At 38.5% G+C, this 20,055-nt stretch overlaps 2 protein-coding genes across 9 annotated transcripts in view; both read left to right on the top strand.

Annotated features, from left to right (window-relative positions):
• Positions 1 to 19,995, top strand: part of LOC111602881 (protein daughter of sevenless) — a 44,657-nt gene extending 24,662 nt beyond the window's left edge. For 3 of the 8 annotated variants that reach the window (XM_023320210.2, XM_023320208.2, XM_023320207.2), the window contains 10 exons: positions 127 to 283; positions 1,777 to 2,676; positions 4,685 to 4,831; positions 6,828 to 7,517; positions 7,579 to 7,734; positions 8,308 to 8,475; positions 8,542 to 8,691; positions 8,756 to 8,890; positions 9,114 to 9,188; positions 9,256 to 9,536. In XM_023320210.2, the coding sequence (XP_023175978.2) occupies positions 127 to 283; positions 1,777 to 2,676; positions 4,685 to 4,831; positions 6,828 to 7,517; positions 7,579 to 7,734; positions 8,308 to 8,475; positions 8,542 to 8,691; positions 8,756 to 8,890; positions 9,114 to 9,188; positions 9,256 to 9,429 (2,752 nt within the window). In that variant the 3' untranslated portion in view covers positions 9,430 to 9,536. Of the gene's footprint in view, positions 1 to 126; positions 284 to 1,776; positions 2,677 to 4,684; positions 4,832 to 6,827; positions 7,518 to 7,578; positions 7,735 to 8,307; positions 8,476 to 8,541; positions 8,692 to 8,755; positions 8,891 to 9,113; positions 9,189 to 9,255; positions 9,537 to 13,392; positions 13,575 to 16,143; positions 16,207 to 16,483; positions 16,839 to 16,906; positions 17,650 to 17,714; positions 17,833 to 17,916; positions 18,170 to 18,223; positions 18,843 to 18,912 lie in introns of those variants that run through there. The other 5 variants (XM_023320211.2, XM_023320212.2, XM_023320266.2 and 2 more) reach the window with 5 other exon arrangements.
• LOC111602893 (60S ribosomal protein L8) lies at positions 11,762 to 12,984 on the top strand. The gene is made up of 3 exons (XM_023320229.2): positions 11,762 to 11,785; positions 11,989 to 12,128; positions 12,201 to 12,984. Exons 2-3 carry the CDS (start codon positions 11,991 to 11,993, stop codon positions 12,831 to 12,833), a joined length of 771 nt encoding a protein of 256 aa, XP_023175997.1. The 5' UTR covers positions 11,762 to 11,785; positions 11,989 to 11,990; the 3' UTR covers positions 12,834 to 12,984.
• Positions 19,996 to 20,055: the final 60 nt, after the last annotated feature.

Here is a 20,055-nt window from a genome sequence, read left to right as displayed (position 1 = left end):
TCACATTGATTTTCACGACACGACAACTTTTTTTTTTGTTTTGCCGCCCCCGTTTTTTGTGTTTTGTGTTTTTGTTTTTTTTCGTTTTGGTTTTGGTTTTGTTCTCAGACCCGAATTTTCATATAGACCCGGCCTGGGACCCGTTTCCGAGGATACGACAACAGCAACAACAACAACGACCACACCGCTGAGCCATGGCAGCGGCGGTCCGCCCAATCGGCCCTTGCCACCGACCCCGGATGACGACGATCAAGCCGGAGATCGAACGCTGATCATGAAGCGCGTAAGTCCGAAGCCCAACCAAATGCTCAATTATCTGCTCTCTAATCTAAAAACTATATATACATATATAGTAACTAGTTTCTTTTTAGTGTATATTTCTTTTAGTTTAGTTTTTAGTTCAATTTTTCATTTTCCTGAGATATTTCTATCGAGAGATACGCAGAACTTAGTTCCAGGCAGCTGTAAAAATTGTAATTAGGGTCGAGGGTCTGCATAGTTGTAAAAGACAAAAAAACAAATCCAAAAAAAAAAAAAAAACAAAAAAAAAAAACAATTATATAAATATCTATATATTAATATTAGTGCAAAGTTTTGGCTGGTTATGGTTCTACTTAGACAACTCTTAGCAGCAATTCCTATTTAACTCTTTTAACCAACCAAGAAAAAAGTTAATTTCAGATTTAGTTTAAACTTTACAAAAAATTACTTATTTCTAATACTAAATACATATTTATCTATTTAAATTAGTATATTACGTAAACAAAAAAAAAACATGGTATGAAACTTTTTTCGTGAATTTCTTTTGTACAAAGTTCTTATGCTCCAACAACTATATCATTTAATTTGCCTTTCATAATTTCAATCGAATTTCGAATGTTTTTTGAGTTGTTTTTATTATTTTTGTATAAAGCGAAACGCACAGGTGCTCAGAATGTTTACACGGGCACCATCCATACCTTTAAGAGCTGGAAAACTGAACGATCACGAATGTATGCCATAGCTGTTCACTGAAAGAACTATAAAAACGGGTCTAGTAATCAGAAATAACTCATATTTATATTATTATCGAACTAAGTTACAAAAAAATCGATATCGATATGTTTATCGATATATGCATGCTATTTCAAGGTGATTTAACATGAAATTGATATCTGTGATTTTGGAACATTGAATAGTTAATCGATACTCGATAACACAGCCAATATAGCTGTTATTAATCGATAACACATGAATATATATGTGTTTGATCGACAATTTATAACACTTCGATAATCCATTGTTATATACCTCTGATTAATCGATAAGATATTGCTTAATCTGTGATGTATCAATTTGCTTGCTAGTTCTTCTAATATAGTTTTCCAGCTCTAAAGCCTATTTCACACATACATATACTTTGTATATAAAAAATCTTTATAAATGGTAATCGATAAAAAATGATTTCCGAGTGGTTCCACATCAAGCGGCACTTGATATGATTATGAAATGTATGTAAACACACCTTTGCACCTACAAGCAAGCCCCAATCATATCATTCGTACATAAATACATGTATTTGGAATGCAATGCAATGAGAGAATTCATGAAAAACTTTCCATGCGGTTTTTTTTCATACCTGGGTGTAGATAGTCAAAACAAAAACCAAACTTAGCCTGTAGAAATGTAAAATGCAAGTGAACAAAAGCAAAAACAAAAACCTAACAACAATTCTTCTCTTGCGCTGGTACTCACAACAACTACAACAACAACGACATGATAAACAACTGTAAACAGAAACTAGAACAAAACATAAATCGCTTACAAAAATCCGCTTCCACTTCGCATGCGCCGAGGCGAGTCGAGGACGTAAAGCTTCTGCACGATTGGGACATTGATCGATTCTTTCCCAAAATACCGAACGCTGCTAGCGGCGGAGGTGGCGGCGGTGCTAGCAGCAGCAGCGGCAGCAGCAGCACCACAGCTAGCCTCAGCCGCAGCTCGAATCTGAGCACGCTTAAAGTGGAGGCGAAACTGCAGCGCGCCAGCGTCGCTGAGGCCATAGCTCGACCAGTGCCGAAAGGCTATCAGCCGTTAAAAGGCGCCAGCTCCTCAGCTGGCGTTAACATTGCCAAAGAGCGTAGCAGCAATAGCAACTTAACGCAGCAGCAGCAGCCGCAGCCACCGTCGCAGCAGCTGCAGCACAAACGTCAGGAATCCGACTCGAAGCTGCCGAGCTTTGTGCGCGGCTTTCGACGCGAGAACTCAGACTTTTTCCCGTTAGCTAAACGACATTCGGCCGTGCTCAGTGGCAGCGCAGCCAGCAGCAGCAGCAACACCGGCAATACTTCACAGCTGCAGTCGCCGCAGCTAGTGCAAGCGCAACGCGCCAGTGCCATGTACCAAAGGAACAGCATTTATAACAGCAGTATCAGCAGCAGCAAGGAGAACAACGCTGCCGCTGCAACGAATAAGACCAAAGCGACAACTACAAAGCCAGCAGCAGCAGCGGCGGCGCCCACAAAGTCTAGTTGGGCTAATTTAGATTTTCTGCGTCCGCGTCGCGAAAAGACTGAGTCTGTCATTGTGCTGCAGAATGCAGCGGCGCGTGCGCAGCAGCATCAGCAGCAACAGCAGCAACAACAAACACAGCAACAACAACAGCTACAACTACAGCAGCAGCAGCAGCCGCAGCAGGTAAACGTTCTCAGTTCGCACGCATCAAAACCAAACAATCAAAAGAACAAGCAGCAGCTGAAAAGAAAAAAAACAATTCAAATATCGTTCATTATTGTGTTTTGTCTTGGCGCCAGAAACGTATACCAAACCAAACTACTTAAAAACAAAACAAAAAAAAAAGTACAAAGCGTAATGCAAATAAAATTGACCATTTGGCTAGAATTTTGATACTCACCGCAACAACAACAAAAACACACCACACACACATACTCATCGCTCGCCCTCTATCTCGCTATCTCGCTCTACTACACTACATCTATTTGTTGCTCGCTCTCTCAACTGACATTGCCATTGCCATTCCCTTGCAGCTCCTGTTAATAACATTGCACTAACAGCTCGTAAATAGCGCTGCCTACGAATAACAACAAAAGACAGCAGAAACAATGTTAAGATTAAACAATCATTTGTTTTTATTTATCTACATTTATAATTGCTGTTTGCTGTTTTTTTGTTCTTTGTATTTCTTAACTGCTTTTGACCTTGCCTAGCATGTTTTATTTTTATATTTATTGCATTTGCATTTGGTTTTGATTTCTTATCAGAATTGCCAACTAATTGGTAATACACACAATTGGTAATACATACATACACACATAATATTAACAGCGATTTGTACATAACATAACTATGGCTAAATAAGTCTGAAATGCTTAAATAACATATAAAATCTTGATAATTATGCATATTAGAAAAATAATTTATTTCTAATTGGGACACAGAACTTAAGTATTAATAACGGTAATACAGCTATTGTATATGTATATAATTTTACCATACCCATAAAAAACAGAATCATACGTATCGAATGCTAATGAGATGCTAAAAAAAATAAATATATTTCTAGCTTTAAATTTCCTATCTGAACTTGTAAATAATCTCATCTCATGGTTATTTTTATAAATATATGAATATATATATATATCTAAAGTTTTGGCACTATTTGTGAAAGCAGCATGGAAAGTAAATGGGCTGCATACGTTTTTAGGCTAGATGAAGTAGTCAAGAACTAAAACTGAAGCCAGACTTTTATGTAGAAATTGAATTAGAAGTGCAGAAGAAGAAGAAGCTGTTAAAAGATATGATTTATATTGAAGTTTTACTTGATTTAATATATTTTTCATTTGTTAGGATCTCTAGACAACCAATACACATTAAATATAGAATATATAGGGGCTATATAGACTTATCCAGTTTCCCTTTTAGCTGAGTCTTAACTTTTCTCTATGTTTTCTATTTGCTGCTTTAGCTTTTGCATTCATTTTCATTTTATTTGCTTTAAAATGTAATTTTCAAGCTTTTTGTTTTTAATTTGATGTGCAAAAAGTTTTCTTGGTTTGGTTAGACTTCAATGAAAAGTTTTTGACAAAGAAAAAAACTCCAAAAAAGCAAAAGCAACATTTTCTGTGATGTTTTGCAAAATTGAGCAACGTTTTGCCTGCTGCAAAAGTGAAAAACGAAAAATGAAACCAAAAAACTTCCCGTAATTAATTATAAGTGCCTATGTATGTATGTATATGTGCAACAGAACTTGCAGCTCTAGAAACTAAATGTTTTAGTTTGTAAGCTTTTGTATTGAAAAAGGTTGTTAAAGAGAAGACTTTGTAGGCGTCTCTTAGTATACCTAAGTATCTCATTGGCATTCATTTAGTTTTCTCTTTCTATCTGACACTGTCTATTTCTCTCTCTCGCTCTCTCTCTCTCTGTCTCTTTCTCTTTGACTCTTTAAATTTGTTGTTTATTCATTACCTTTTACCTTTGTTACTTTTGTGTTACCTTTTTCAAAGCATTTATATAACATTCATTTACTCGTTTTTTTTTGTTTTTGTTTATTTCATTTCGATTTCAACCAATTTATGAGCTCCATTAAAAAAGCAAAACTTTTGATTGCAAACTTTTCTCATGTGTCTTACGCCATCTCTCTCTCACACGTACACTCTTTCTCTCTTTCTCTGTCTCGCTTTGATAGAACCGTGGAGTAGCTGGCAGTGGAGCTGGCGGGGATAACAGCGGCCTTGGCACCCCCGGCACACGCACCAGCAGCGTTCTGCCCGATCTGCTTAGCCAGGCGTCGCCGGCTACGCCTCCGCGCCACGATAAATCATCCAGTGAGGAGGTGAGTAGCGCATACAATACCATCAGCAGCCATATCTACGTATGGCTTATACCTACATCGAATGATTCGATTTTTTCATTGTGTGTTTTGTGCGTTCAACTTTAGTTTATTTGACTTTTTTTAGTTACTGTTATTTGTGTTTTTATTATTGTTTTTTTTTTTTGTGCATTATCGAAAGAATAAATGCAGCTATAAAACGCGTCACACATCGTCTATGTCATAAATGTCTGATTATATTTAATCGTTCAATCAACTTGATTGAGATCATGAATTCAATTACATTTTCGCTTATTAAGCACTTAACATTCTGTTAATCTAACAGAAATCGTATCTCAAGCACATAACATGCTGCCTAACAGATTTCGTCTGCGAAGTACACATTTAACATTCTGTAAGCGTAACAGAAAACGCATAGAGCATTCTGTTAACAAAAGCCCCTGTTACAGTGAGTTTAGTTTTTATAGCAATTGATCTCAATTAAAAAAAATTGAATACAATTTAATGAATTGTTTTGTTTTTTCTCTCGAAAATATATTCTTTAAAATTGTCCTTTAGTTGTTTTTTCTTATATGTTTTTTCGTTTTGTGCTTTAAACAAACAAATTATACTGACCCATTTCAATATGATCTAACACTTACAATGTGACTAATCCAATAAGAATATCTTAGCGTATAAATATGTTTCTTTGACGTGGAGCAAAGTTCATTATGAAGAGCGCGTAAAACCAAAAAAAAATTGCATTTAAAAATAGATCGAATGCGAAGAATATTAAATTTGAAAATTCAAGAAATGTGCATGCGAATCGCAACTTTCACAAGTGCATGTCCTTTTATTAAATCAATCAAAAAACCGAAAATTAATTTAAATTTTAACCAGATTTAAAAAAAACGTTACAAAAACTTTCTTCTTCTTAATTGTGCTTTGTCTTTCCGCAACGTTTGAGCTGATGGCCACTACGATATATTCTAACAAATTACAAAATACAAATCAATTACAAACAAACCAAAAATTTACAATAGTAAGTATGAAAAACAACAAACAAACCAACAAACAACAGCAATAGCTCTCAAAATATACCAAAAAAATACTCTGTCTAAAAATCTACCAAAAAAAAAAAAAATTCCCAACTACCAAACTTTTGTGTAAAGTTTTTTATTATTATTTCCAAATGTGTCATGTGATATTGTACATAATATATTAAATGTGCAGGGCTTCCTTAATTCTATATATATTTATATAATTTTTCGCACCCGAATGCTACTTTAAAGTCTCTTGTCGTTGTATATATTCAAATATATGTTTCTGATTGTTTTTATTAGTTGCGCTCCACTGTGATCGCAATGTCTCTGTCTCTGTCTCTGTCACTCTCTCGCTCTCTCACTATACTACATTTCACGTTGCGTTGCATAGCAGGCAGCCTCATGTCACTGTCACTGTAACTAACATTTCGTTTTGCTGTCACGCCGTTAACGCTCTGTACACATTACAGACACATTACAGAGGACGCTACTCCTCTACATTCTTATTGTTTTTCTACACACACAGACATATGTACACACTCACACACACTTACAAATCAATATATAAACTTTTGTTTATAAAGTTTTTTATTTACGATTGGCCTCTGGGGAAAGACTAAACACATTTTATGTTTGTTAACATTTCTCTCTCAGCTCTGTTTACATTAATGCAAATATTTATAAATATTTTTGGCTATTGTTTTTTTTTTTAATTTTAATTATTGCTCAATATTTAACCATCCCACACACACACACATATACACGAACACCCACCCCTACCCCTTAGCATGATTAATTAATTAATTTTAATTTTTTGACAACTCGAAGACTAATTGAAATTTTTTTCTTGCACTTTTTCTATTTTCTTTTCTTTTTTAAAACCAAAAACGAACGAACGAAACGAAAACAAATGAATAAATCAATCAATCAATCAATCGAACAAACAATCAATCAATCAATCAATCAATCAAATAAAGTATCAAGCGGCCATTAGCTCATCCGTGCATTCCACGCCATCGAAATCGTTTATCGCTAGCAGCGGCGTCGGCAGCGGCAGCGGCAGCGGCATCGGCGGCTGCATCGTCAGCAGCAGCGCCGCCAACGTCAACGTCGGCGTTGGCGGCCATGGCCATGGCGGCGGCAGCGTTGTCGGTGGTGTAATTATTAGCGCTAATAATTCACCACAATCAACCATCTCGCTGGCCTCATCCAAATCGAATTCGCGACAAAACTCGCCAAAGAATTCGATAAGTAAAACGCGTTCTTCCAGCAGTATTACTAATTTATTGCATAAATCTGCTTCTTCCTCCTCTGCGAACATTCTACACCTGACACCCAACTCAACGATAACATCATCCACATCAACCACAACCACAACGAACGCCTCCAATCACTTGCCGCCGCATGCGTACGCGCTGCAACAGAAACAACGCAGTTTTCTCACCTTTGGCTTTGGCGCTGGCGGCTCTGGACCGACGCGTCGTGAGTCGACGGTCAATGTCAATGTCACGCCCACATCCCACGAGGCGGCCAACGATACGCCCGAAATTCGTAAGTATAAAAAGCGTTTCAACTCGGAGATCCTGTGCGCCGCTCTTTGGGGTGTCAATTTGCTAATTGGCACGGAGAATGGACTCATGCTGCTCGATCGCTCCGGACAGGGCAAGGTTAGCAAAGAGTGCTCATACATATATAGATGACTACTAATGAAGTCTTTACTCTGTGCAGGTATATCAGCTCATCTCGCGTCGCCGTTTCCAGCAAATGGAGGTGCTAGAGGGCCAAAACATATTGGTCACCATATCGGGCAAAAAGAATCGCGTGCGCGTCTATTATTTATCCTGGCTGAAGTCGAAGATCTTGCGCACCGATGGACTCTCCGATGTGAGTGGAGCAGAGCTAAGATGGCATAGCTTTATAGATGGAATATAATATTTAGTATTATGATAGTTTGTGGAGTATATATATTTTCTATATTTGTAAACAGACGAAGCGTTAGCCGAAATAGATTCTATTGTAGACTTCCTTTTGCAGCAGTTCGTACTTCTGTATATGTAGTACAGATCGGTTCACTATATAGAGACGATCTATTTTCTTATAAACATTTTGTGCTTCAGTAATATGTACAAACCGAAACTATTATATCATATACCTAGAATAGATCGTTTGCGATCATGAAACATGTTTTGCTATCAAAATTTGAGCTATTTGGCAAACTGTCAGCAAATTTAATTACAATTATTATATGTAATTTGAAGCATATCTTCAGAAGATCGATCTAATCGAACGACTATATCATATGAGGTATTTAAGTACAGCTAACTTCTAAGCATACAAAACAATGTTTTAATGTAATATAAAGTCCCGTTTTAGTTTCAAGTCTAGCACGTAATGTAAACTTTGTATTGTTCCAATTGCCACAACTAATTCTTGTAATCGGTCTCTTTAAACCCACAGCAAGTGGAGCGTCGCAATGGCTGGATAAATGTGGGTGATCTACAAGGTGCTGTACATTTTAAGATTGTCAAATACGAAAGGATTAAGTTCCTAGTGATTGCATTAAAAGACTCAATTGAAATTTATGCATGGGCGCCCAAACCATATCACAAATTTATGGCATTTAAGGTGAGATCACTTGTATATATATATATATATCAAATGCCAATCTAACAATTTCATGTTATTTTGTAGAATTTTGGTGAACTGGAACATCGCCCGCTTTTGGTCGATCTCACAATTGAGGATCAGTCGAGACTGAAAGTGATTTATGGTTCTGCTGAAGGTTTCCATGCGGTTGATTTAGATTCAGCTGAAGTATACGATATATATCTTCCTAAGCATGTAAGTGGCATTGGTTAACCAACTGGCTGTGCCCTGTACCGAATTTTGTATTCCTTACATACAGACTCAGGGTGCAATCATTCCCCATTGTATCGTGGCGCTTCCAAATTCAAATGGCATGCAACTCCTTTTGTGCTATGACAATGAAGGCGTCTATGTGAATACTGCCGGTCGTGTATCCAAGAATATTGTGCTGCAGGCAAGTATTTGGCATGATATGTACAGTGAACACTGGCTGTAAGAGAAAGGCAATTTGTAGAATTTTGCTTAAGTTCATCAAGGCAACAAATCTTAATGTTGCTGTATAGACCTTTCACTGTATTCCAAAATGCTGTTCCTGCATAGAGTGTTCACTGTATTTACATCTGTATTCCATGCCCAATTTGTATATCTATATAAACCGTCCCGCTCTCCCTTTGCAGTGGGGTGAAATGCCTACCTCGGTGGCCTACATTGGCACTGGACAAATTATGGGCTGGGGCAACAAAGCAATAGAGGTGCGTCACACATAAACTAAATACAGTGAATACTCGATAAACTCATGCACACCGTTTCTGCTTACAGATACGTTCCGTTGAGAGCGGCCATTTGGATGGTGTGTTCATGCACAAGAAGGCGCAACGCTTGAAATTCCTTTGCGAGCGCAATGACAAAGTATTCTTCAGCAGTGCCAAAGGTGCTTCATCGTGTCAAATCTATTTCATGACGCTCAACAAGCCGGGCATGGCCAATTGGTAAAGGGCCGTCGGGCAGACCCTCAACCCACTTCTTTGTTTTTTATTTTGGCAACTGAACAACAACAACAACCACATTTTCTACTTATTTTACAACTTACAAAAACGAAAGGAAAAACAAAAACAAATATCTACACAGAGATCTACACACACACACATTTAGCTCGTTTAAGTAAAAAGTGCATAATTTTTAAGTGAAAAATAACATCCTATACATATTACACACACAGACACACACCACACACACAAACACACACAATACACACTTCAAAATGTGCTTATGAATCAAAGTTCAGCAAAAGGAAAAACGTTTCAATTAGTAAATGTGCTATAAAAATTTACAAATGTAACTCTTATAAATGGGAGTGTACAATTTTAAGCGAGCGTTAAACAATGTAATAATAATTATAAACAAAATAAGCAAACAGAAGAAGAAGAAGAAGAGGAGGACGAAGAAGAATGTGTTAAAGGCGACAGACAACAATATTTTCCCCAAGCTCACTCGTCGAGGTTTTTAATTTTCTTAAAACACAAAGTTGTTTATTAGACACACCTACACACACGTTTGATTAGCAACACATATACACACATACATATGCATATGTATTTTACATAACTAAAGAAAAAATATGAGAAGAAAGAAAAGTAAAACGAAAAGTAAGAAAAGCAAATGCCCCCAAGTAATTTATGCACATACAAAACAATTTCATTTAAAATGTCATTTTAAATTTGTGTGCATATATATATCTTTATATATATATATATATTGTTTTTTCTACTTATATTATATTATTATATATATTTTTTGTGCCCGCAAGTTAAACTTAAGTTCAAGCCAAGGCAAAAGCTGCGAAGAAAACTTTACGAATTGCAAATTTAGTTTTCTTTCACATTTTGAATTTATTTTTTAATGTGCGTGCGAAAAAAAAACAAAAACAAAAACAAAAAAAAAAAACAAAAAATAAAAAACAAAACATTTACATTTATATCAAATTATAAATTAATGTGTCTGCTCATTTTTTATGAAAATAAAAATATAAACAAAAACAAAAAAGCGCCATTGTAAAAACTAAGTGATAAACAAAAGCAAAAGTAAATAATAATATAGAGAAAGCTGGAAAAAAGCAAAAATTAAAAACAAATTATGATTCATGAGTAAATGTGTAAAATATAAAATAAACAAAAAAATTTCTAAAACAGCAAGCAACACAGACAACAGCAACAAAAAAATAAAAAAAATATATATATATATGCTTAACGTACATTTTTGAAGCTAATTATGAGACAATTGATTGAGTGATTGATCGATTGATAAGTCAGAATCCATGTCACATTTGAAAGACAACTGAAAACAAGATTGAATAAGGGCAATTCGAAGATGAAACTAGTTAAGCAGCATTTTTTACCGAACTTTTATACAGAACTTACAAAAACAAAAAACAAACTTAAAAAAATACGAAATTCTATAAAAAATTTAATAAAAGCTAGCATGTTAAAATTGGAAAAATAACGAATTCAATTAGATGTTGATGGATTAATTGATTGATTGATAAGCTCGGCTTTTGTGTGCTGTGCATTTCGTTTGTATTGTTTTTTGATTTCTATTTGTTTTTTTGAGAGAGTTATAAAGTTTAATTATTAAATATGGCTACGTTGCAATATATAAATATTCACATTTACATTCTCTAGCAAATCGGCACACTATAAACTGCCTGCTGCAATACACTCCCACACACACACACACACACTCACATACATACATATGTCAAATTAAACTGGCGATTATTGCTAAAGAAAAATAATAAAAAAATGTATGAATTATTCTCTTTTGTTTTAAGTTGAAAATGAAATTGAAAAATGCAGAAAAAAATATTTAAATATTTGTTTGTTTTGTGTTATAAAAGAAATGAAAAAAAAATAAAATAAAATAAATAAATGTATACCCCATGTCCCCCACATATATTTAATAATGTTCTTTAAACAAAATGCACTACAATGCAATTTAAAAAAAAAAAACAAACAGAATTAGTAATAAAATGCTTACTTTATTTCTAAAATAAAACAAGTAAATTGATGATTAAATGAATGTAAATCTAAATCATAAAAAAAAAATTATTATATATATAATCTGAAAATTAAAAAAAAACAAAAAAAAAGAAATAAAAATCAACTGCAATTCAAATTGACTGTTTTCGATTTAACAGTGGGAGCTCTTAAAACCGATTAACGATAACTTCAACTGAATTAGCAACACTGAACAGCTGACGGAAAACAGTGTGAAGTTGGCAGCGCTAAGTGTCAAACTTTGACAATATGCTTATGTCTTCCTCTTCTCTCTTTTCTTTTTTACCCGAGCATCGGTAGGTGTCGACCGCTGAAATGATAATCGTAAAATTAATAAACCAAACTGCAACATCGCAAATAAATAATAAACAAATAGTTTGAAATGTGGCTTAAGCTTCCGTATGCATGCCATATTTGTAAAATATTGCAGTCTTGTTAAACAAAAATGACTCATTTTGGTCGGTGCAAAACATTAATTTGATTTTCTTGCAATTTATAGAAATGGGTCGTGTAATTCGTGCACAGCGTAAAGGCGCCGGTTCCGTCTTCAAGGCGCACGTCAAGAAGCGCAAGGGAGCCGCCAAGCTGCGTTCTCTGGACTTTGCCGAGCGCTCTGGCTACATTCGCGGCGTCGTCAAGGTAAGCTTTTGTTAGATATGGCAACAACAGCACATGGATATGACTGATTGCATATTTGTTTGTTATTTTTAGGATATCGTTCACGATCCCGGTCGTGGCGCACCCTTGGCTGTCGTTCACTTCCGTGATCCCTATCGCTACAAGATCCGCAAGGAGATGTTCATCGCCCCCGAAGGCATGCACACTGGCCAGTTCGTCTACTGCGGCCGTAAGGCTACCCTGCAGATTGGCAATGTAATGCCACTTAGCCAGATGCCTGAAGGTACCATCATCTGCAATTTGGAGGAGAAGACCGGTGATCGCGGCCGTTTGGCTCGTACTTCTGGCAACTACGCCACCGTCATCGCTCACAATCCCGATACCAAGAAGACCCGTGTCAAGCTCCCATCGGGTGCCAAGAAGGTCGTCCCATCGGCAAATCGCGCTATGGTCGGCATCGTTGCCGGCGGTGGTCGTATTGACAAGCCCATCCTGAAGGCCGGTCGTGCCTACCACAAGTACAAGGTGAAGCGTAACAGCTGGCCTAAGGTGCGTGGTGTTGCCATGAACCCTGTGGAACATCCCCACGGTGGTGGTAACCATCAACATATTGGTAAGGCATCCACAGTCAAGCGTGGCACATCCGCTGGTCGCAAGGTCGGTCTCATCGCTGCCCGTCGTACTGGTAGGATTCGTGGTGGTAAGGGCGACAGCAAGGACAAATAAACAAGAATTGGAGGAGTACGTTCCGTCTGAAATCGGCGTAATGCTTTACTGTGTTGCGCTGTTCAGTATAATTGTGCATATGTATATGGGAAAGCTGTATGTGGTTAACATGCAATTGACGCGACGGAATAAAATTTATTTCTAAATAAAAGACTTGTTTTCTTATTACATATATTTAATTAATAGTAAATAGGCTTAATCAAATAGAGGTAACATATAATGAGCATGTTCGTTGTAGTCAAATTATACTGTGTATCACATTGGATTATCGATATGACTTTTATATCGGATTAAATTGTGGGTAACCAGATTCGATAAGCACGAATGTAGAAACATCGACTGGTTGCTGTTAAGTTACAGTGATTATTCGGTTATACACAGCTGTTGAGTTAAAATGACCACTAAAACTATTAGTCATATTTAATAAATGTTTAATAATACTGTGACCTTCCAAATGGTAACATAGTTGGCTCTTTTGTGTAGGCAGTAAATGTACTGTTTGGTTTCCACTGTTAAGTAACATTACGTTCATATGTTAAAGTTGAATTGCTGTTAAGAAGATACTAAAATAATGAAAATAAATGCACGAGTGTGTTGGTGCGTTGTGTTGTGTGCGGACAGTGAAAAATCAAAGCAATATATTTTGTTTTAAATAATCGTGCGCATAAATAAATAATGGATAGTACATTCCACGAAGGATGGCTTATAAAATCGCCGCCCTCAAAGCGTATTTGGCGTGCTGTAAGTTTATTGACCCACACAAATACAGCAACAAAGCATTTTTGTTGCTGCGGTAGTTTCAATGCAAATAGCAAATGTTCAGTGAAATGTACAAATTACAAGCTGCAAGCACAGCATACGGTAAAAAAAATGCAAAAACACCAACAACAAAACGCCTGGAAAAGGCATTTAACTGTTTTTTCCGTTTGTTAACACTGAGTCATGCAAAGAAACGCACCAAACGGCATTTTTTTGTACAATTACGCTCTGCATACATTTTCAATGTTTGTGCGTGTGCATGACTGTGTGTGTGTGAGTGTATAGTGTGTAAGTGTGTAAGTGTGTTTGGGCCTGCGATCATTTGGTTGCTTGTTGTTGTGAGTCCGATAATCATTTTTAATTCATTAATAAGCGGCTGACGGGCTGGGCATGGGCTGCATGGCTGATATCGAATTGTCGTTGTTGTTGCTCCTCCTGCTGTTGCTTGGAAATGCTGGCCGAAGTGATTGAAAAGCAAAATGTAATAAAAAACCGCAAGCCAATTGTTCTGTTATTGTTTCTGCGAATTTGTAAAATTTGTAAATGAGCTATTTTCAATAGCTGCGCCAGTATATGTGTGTGCGTGTGTGTATATTTATGTTTGCGTTTTCTAGGCGTGGGAATATTTTGTGAGACTGCCCTCAAAGTTTACGGTTAATTAAATGTTTACCTGCGCTAACCGTTAAGCGCCGCTAGCGGTGTTGTTGAGATATTAAATTACAAATGTTGAGCAACTGTTGCACGTTTGATCAAAATTTTACTCCCAAGTAGAAAGTGTGGCCCCAAGCACACAAAATGAAAAATGCAAAACGATTAAGGAGGCATGTACATATACATATGCATCTTTTAATACCCTACACTCCAATTTCAATGGGGTTACATAGATTATAACCTGTAGTATGCAGTATATGAATTCCACGAGATTAAAACTGTAAAAAATGAAGACCATGAATACAATTATTATGCAGAAAAATTACAATAATCATGTCAATGTGAACATACGGTAAATCCTTGAACTATTTTAAAATATTTCCTACTTAAAATGGGAATTTAAGTGAATTGCTGCTTGAGCACACGTATAATAAAATTCGCCCACAGAAAGAGAGGGAGAGAGAGAGCTGTACAGAGTAAGCAAAAACAATATAAAAAAACAGTTATGAAGTGGAAGCAAAAAAGAGAGTGAGAGCTGCCATCGATCAAAATACGCTTAAGACTCACAGGTCATATTTGAGCGAAAAAGCGAGAGCAAATATAAAGTTGGGGTGGGACCTGTTCCTCCAATAGTTTTTATGAAAATAGTTGCTTCTTATTCTCCTATGGTTTTCAGTAAATATGAAAGAATGACAAAACAGGGTAAATCTCGGCCATTCCCTTTTGACTAGCGCACGCTGCCTATGTATGTACATACATCTGTATGTATGTAAACAAAGATGTGTGTATGTAAACGATAAGCCACACAGCACGCACAAAAACAATGACGCACTTGTTGCTGCTGTTGTTTTTGGTTTGGGTTGCATTATTATTAACGCAGACCTTATATAGAGGGACTAAACGTCCTATTCGAGCCCAGCCCTATGTCATTTTGTATGCCAAGAAAATTAGTTGCCTATTATTATTATTGCTCTTCAGTTTGGTTGCGCCTTGGGGTGCCAGTTTCTTCATACACTATGAATGTGTGTGTGTGTGTGTGTGTACGTGCGTGTGCGTTCGCTGTATTTGTGGCATTATGTTTATTGTTTATAATTGAATTAAGCGTGAAATTGTGCAGACAACAATGCAAATTTGTCTGGTAAAATTCATTAAACAAAAACAAATGAATGAGTTAGCAAAGGGCAAATACTCTTTGTGTGCCATTTATTAAAGATATTATATGTAAAGCCCCATGTTCCAACTTGTATTATCACATAGAACCATTTGCTTCTATACTTTATAATCATCTTGTGATTCATGTTTTCCTCCCATGTTTCATCTGTCAAGCATAACATATTATATTAATTCTTGACTCATGTGCGAACATGCCGAACTATAATCTATATATAGGGTATATGTTATACGCATTTACGTGCCTTGATCTTGTTATTTTTCCCATTAATTGGCATTGATCCAGCTTTATCGATCAAGTTTTTTCCATGAATTTTAACTTTTTTTCAAATAATTGGATGCTTAGCGTAAATATATACCTATAGAATATGGCATATGCATATATCCGAGACTATTTGAAAGCAATGGAAAATTGAATTCATTGTCAAAAAACGAGAATCAAGAATCTGAAATTAAACATTAACGAAAAATATTCATCTTGAGGGAGTTTTTATTGTTCTTTTTATAAGAAAGCTTAGCACGTTCGAATCAAATGAATAGCGCGTGACAGATCGTACTTCCGACTTTTGAATGAACTGTTTTCGTTGAATGTTTTATTATTTAATTTATCTACCTTTTTGTTGACAAACATTAAAGCTCATAAAGAAGTGGTCTGGACACCTTGAGTTTAAGCCTTGTTTAAAAGGCAACAGTTCGCTTAACCGCACTGCTTTGTGGCGGTGTCAACATACTCTTTCAGCTGTTTGGCAATGCTCGTGGGTGTGAGCTGCTGATTACTCAAGAAAATGTCAATGTAAATAAGATTCGCGGAAAATGAACAGCGACGTCAGCAGCGGCGCTCGCGGCGCAGCTAGCGCAGCTTACTCATCAATGCTGATAGCTGAGCCATCGCTGCTGCTGCAGTTGCAGTTGCTGCAGCTTATCGTTGTCATATCCAACACATTTTAGCTGTCTGAGCGTCTGGTCAGCTGTCCGACTGCACACTGCCCACTACCCACTGGCTGCACCCCTGCTGCTCGCTTATCTTGCCTTAGTAAAGTTAAAACTTGTTGCTTTTGTTGTTTTTGCAGCGCTGGCGCCGTCGCTGGTTCACGCTGAAACAGGGCGAGATACCGGAGCAGTTTTGCCTCGAATACTATACGGATCAGCAGTGCCGCAAGCTGAAGGGTGTTATCGATTTGGATCAATGCGAGCAAGTTGACTGCGGCCTGCGCTTAGAGAATCGCAAGCAAAAGTTTCAGTATATGTTTGACATTAAAACGCCGAAGCGCACATATTACTTGGCTGCCGAGACCGAAGCGAGCATGCGCGACTGGGTGAACTGCATCTGTCAGGTGTGCCATCTGCATGATACGAAGCAATCGAATGATTTGCCTCTAGGCGCCACAGCAATATCGACAGCAGCAGCTGCCGCTGCAGCAGCTGGTAAGTGTTAATCAAATCTTTAACTGGTCTACAGACTACTTTCACCTGGCCAATTCCTTTCACTGCAGATGAGAATCGCAGCGCACAGCAGCATACCAGTTCGAGCGGCGCCTTGAGCAACTCCACACAAAATACAACAACCACTTCGTTGCACTCCTCGGCTGGGACTACGGCCAATTCGCTGCTGCGTCGGCCAGCGGTCATTGATCAGCAGCCGCAGAGCTCCAACAACAACTCAGACTCGGTCTATGTGAATACGGACTACAACAATCGCGAAACATTGCTCTGCGATGCACATTTCGATCAGCAGCAGTTGCTCTCGGCTGCACAGCAACAACCGCCACCGTCGCCTGCAACGGCGCTCTATTTGAATCAGAGCGCTCTGATCCAGGCACAGGCTCAAGCACAAGCGCAGGCTGCAACTACAGAGCAACAACAACAGCAACAAGAACAGGAACAGGCAAAGGCACAGGCTGCTGCACGTCTCGCCATCAATTCGAATGGCGTGGTCCGTAAGCTGCCCGAGCAGCTGGTGTTAAATCAACAAACATTGGCTGAGGCCATATCACAGCAGCATGGCAGCAGCGTGCAGGCATCGCCGGCGCTGAGCACTGCCTCGGGGCCGTATATACCCATTAGTGAATGCTTTACGGGCAGCCCAAAATTTTTATTGGATAGCCACGCCAATGCGGCGGCTGCTCTTAACAATTTGGATCCCAAATTCTATGATACGCCGCGCAGCCACAACAACATTGGCCTCAACTTAACCAACGATCAATCCTATTCACCTAAAATTACCAACTGCAGCTTGGTGAGCTCTTAAATACATTGAAAATATTTAACTATTTGCTAATGTGATTGCATTTACTATTGCAGCAACAACTGGCAAACGCCAGTGGAAAGCAGCGTAGTCAACGCTCTGATTCTGACTCAGAGAGCGTTTTTACAGACGACGATGAGTGGGCGCATCCGTTGCCATTACGTGAGAATGTTGGCAAGTGAAAAAGATATATATACATATATCTTCAGCATATCGATTGTATAGTTCGATTTTAACTAAAAAACTTTTCTGTTTTAGATCGCAGTACACGCCCATCGGATAGTTCCATTGAGAACGAATCCTTTGTGTTAACCTATTCGCAGCGCTTCTCGAAGATGCCAGAAGATGGAGCTGCATTGGTGCCGTCAGGCTCTGCCAGGCATGCCAAGCAGCTGGCTACAATACCAGCCACAGCAGCTGATGGCGCTGGTGAGCATCATACGCTGGAGAGGCTAGCCAAGGTGCTGAAGAACAAAAATAATCTTATACTGGACTTTAAGGATAACGAAAAGTAATCAGAGCTCACACTCAAATTCGATGTGTATTAAATCTTTCCAATTTATAGATTACAACGAGATTTGCCACAGCTGTCGGACACGGAGAACACATCGCCAGCGATTGTGGCCACACGACATGCGAATTCGTCGTTGATAGAAGAGAGCTATGACATTCCACGCTCACATCAGTTGCCCTATTGCAATGTGGGTCAATTGTTGGGCGAACGACCGGTTACCAGTCCGCACAATAGTAATCCCATAGCTGCTTCCACACCTAATCTGATGGCCGATACGTGCATTGCTGCACTAGCTAACCAGGTGGTGCCATCAGCAACGACAACGGCAACCACAACGGCAGTCAATTCGCCAACCAGTGCACGCACGCTGCCTCGCCAGCATTGTTATACTAATGCCGCGCCCACTCGCATGGAGGGCAATGTGTTTCGATATGATTTCATTAAACAAGCCGATTGCCCGCCTGTTAATCGCAAGCTAAAGCCTAAGGCATCCAACACGCCGCTGGAAGCTACGCACAAGAGCAGCGTGGAGGATAAACCGCCCGAGGAATTCCCAGCCAAGCCACCCGTGTGCACCATGGAGCAGCTGAGCAGCAAGCTGAGCGGAACCAAACTGCAGTCCAGTGCGCCACCCAGTGTGGATCGCAAATGCAAACCAAATGCTTATAAGGTATGAGCTAATATAGCTACTCTGACTACTGATTATTTAACTGGTTATTGTATTTTGAAATCTTATAAAGTTGGGCTCATCGGCTACCATGTCGCCGTCAACGCGTCGCTCGTCTGGCGCTCCGCTTTCGATGGTGCTGCCGCATGAAACGGATGTTCATTCACCGACAGCTATCGCCTATTTGCATGAGACGCGTACCCTGCCACGTCAGCAGCATCGTCAGCATCCCAGCAGCCCCGGCAGCCAATCAGTGCAGCATCAACGCACAGCATCTGCAGCAGCAGCCATGACCTCAACATCAGTCGCAGCCGCAGTAGCTGCCGCAACGGTAGCGGCATTCAAGCAAAGCCAACAGCAACAACAGCAGCAGCATCCAGAGCACAAGCTGCAGTACTTTGATCTGGATGTTGCCAACAAACCGCAACTACTCAACCGTCAGAGCATGAGCGTAGGTAATCTATATTCCCAAGGTAAATCTGCTCTGAATCAACCGGCGCGTCTAGGTGCCACTGATGCTGCTGCAGTGCGGGCGCCGGTGCAAAGCAGCGTAGTCTACAACTTTGTGGACTTTGTCAAGACGGAGGCGTTCAAGCGCATACGCGAGGAGCGCAACAAGGAGAGCAGTGAAAACAATAACAAATGAGCTGCGCGCACGCTTCCAAATTAATGACTCACATTTTGTATAATTTGCAATAGCGTCATGCGAAACTCTGCTGTAGTGCCTGCAAAAGCTGTCTAAACAGTGCAAATTCTAAGTGGCTTTCATATTCATACCGCGCACACACACACACATACATCCATATCCATATACATATTGATTTATATAGCCACATAAGTTAGTTATTTTAAGTTGTATTGTGCCCTTAGCACCAGTTTGTGTGCTTTTTAAAAATGCTGCTGTGCGTCTTTTCAATGTGCTTCCAATTTCCAAATCAATGCATGTTTTAAACCCCTTTTAAGTGCTATTTTATATAAATATGTATACACACACACACTCCCACACTTACACACACAGATACATAAACTATTTATACACACCACGAATTTTTATGGTAACCATTTATATACAATTTATACTAAGTGTAAGTGTAACTCGTGTGCGACACAAGCTGTTGCTTGATATTGTGCTTTAATAAAACAACTTTTATAGAATTATATTAAAATTTAATTTAATTTAATTGGTCAATAATTATTGCACCCCTTTATTTTGTGG

Source organism: Drosophila hydei, unplaced genomic scaffold (genome assembly GCF_003285905.1).
Source record: "Drosophila hydei strain 15085-1641.00,03,60 unplaced genomic scaffold, DhydRS2 tig00008128-arrow-arrow-pilon, whole genome shotgun sequence".
NCBI lineage: Eukaryota > Metazoa > Arthropoda > Insecta > Diptera > Drosophilidae > Drosophila > Drosophila hydei.
The sequence above is the reverse complement of the archived record's forward strand: the minus strand, read 5'-3'. Positions and strand labels throughout refer to the sequence as shown.

Coding starts and splice junctions, on each gene's coding strand:
- LOC111602893 (XM_023320229.2), top strand. CDS start 11,991: ATGGGTCGTGTAATTCGTGCACAGCGTAAAGGCGCCGGTTCCGTCTTC. Junction 12,129..12,200: donor ACATTCGCGGCGTCGTCAAG/GTAAGCTTTTGT, acceptor TGTTATTTTTAG/GATATCGTTCACGATCCCGG.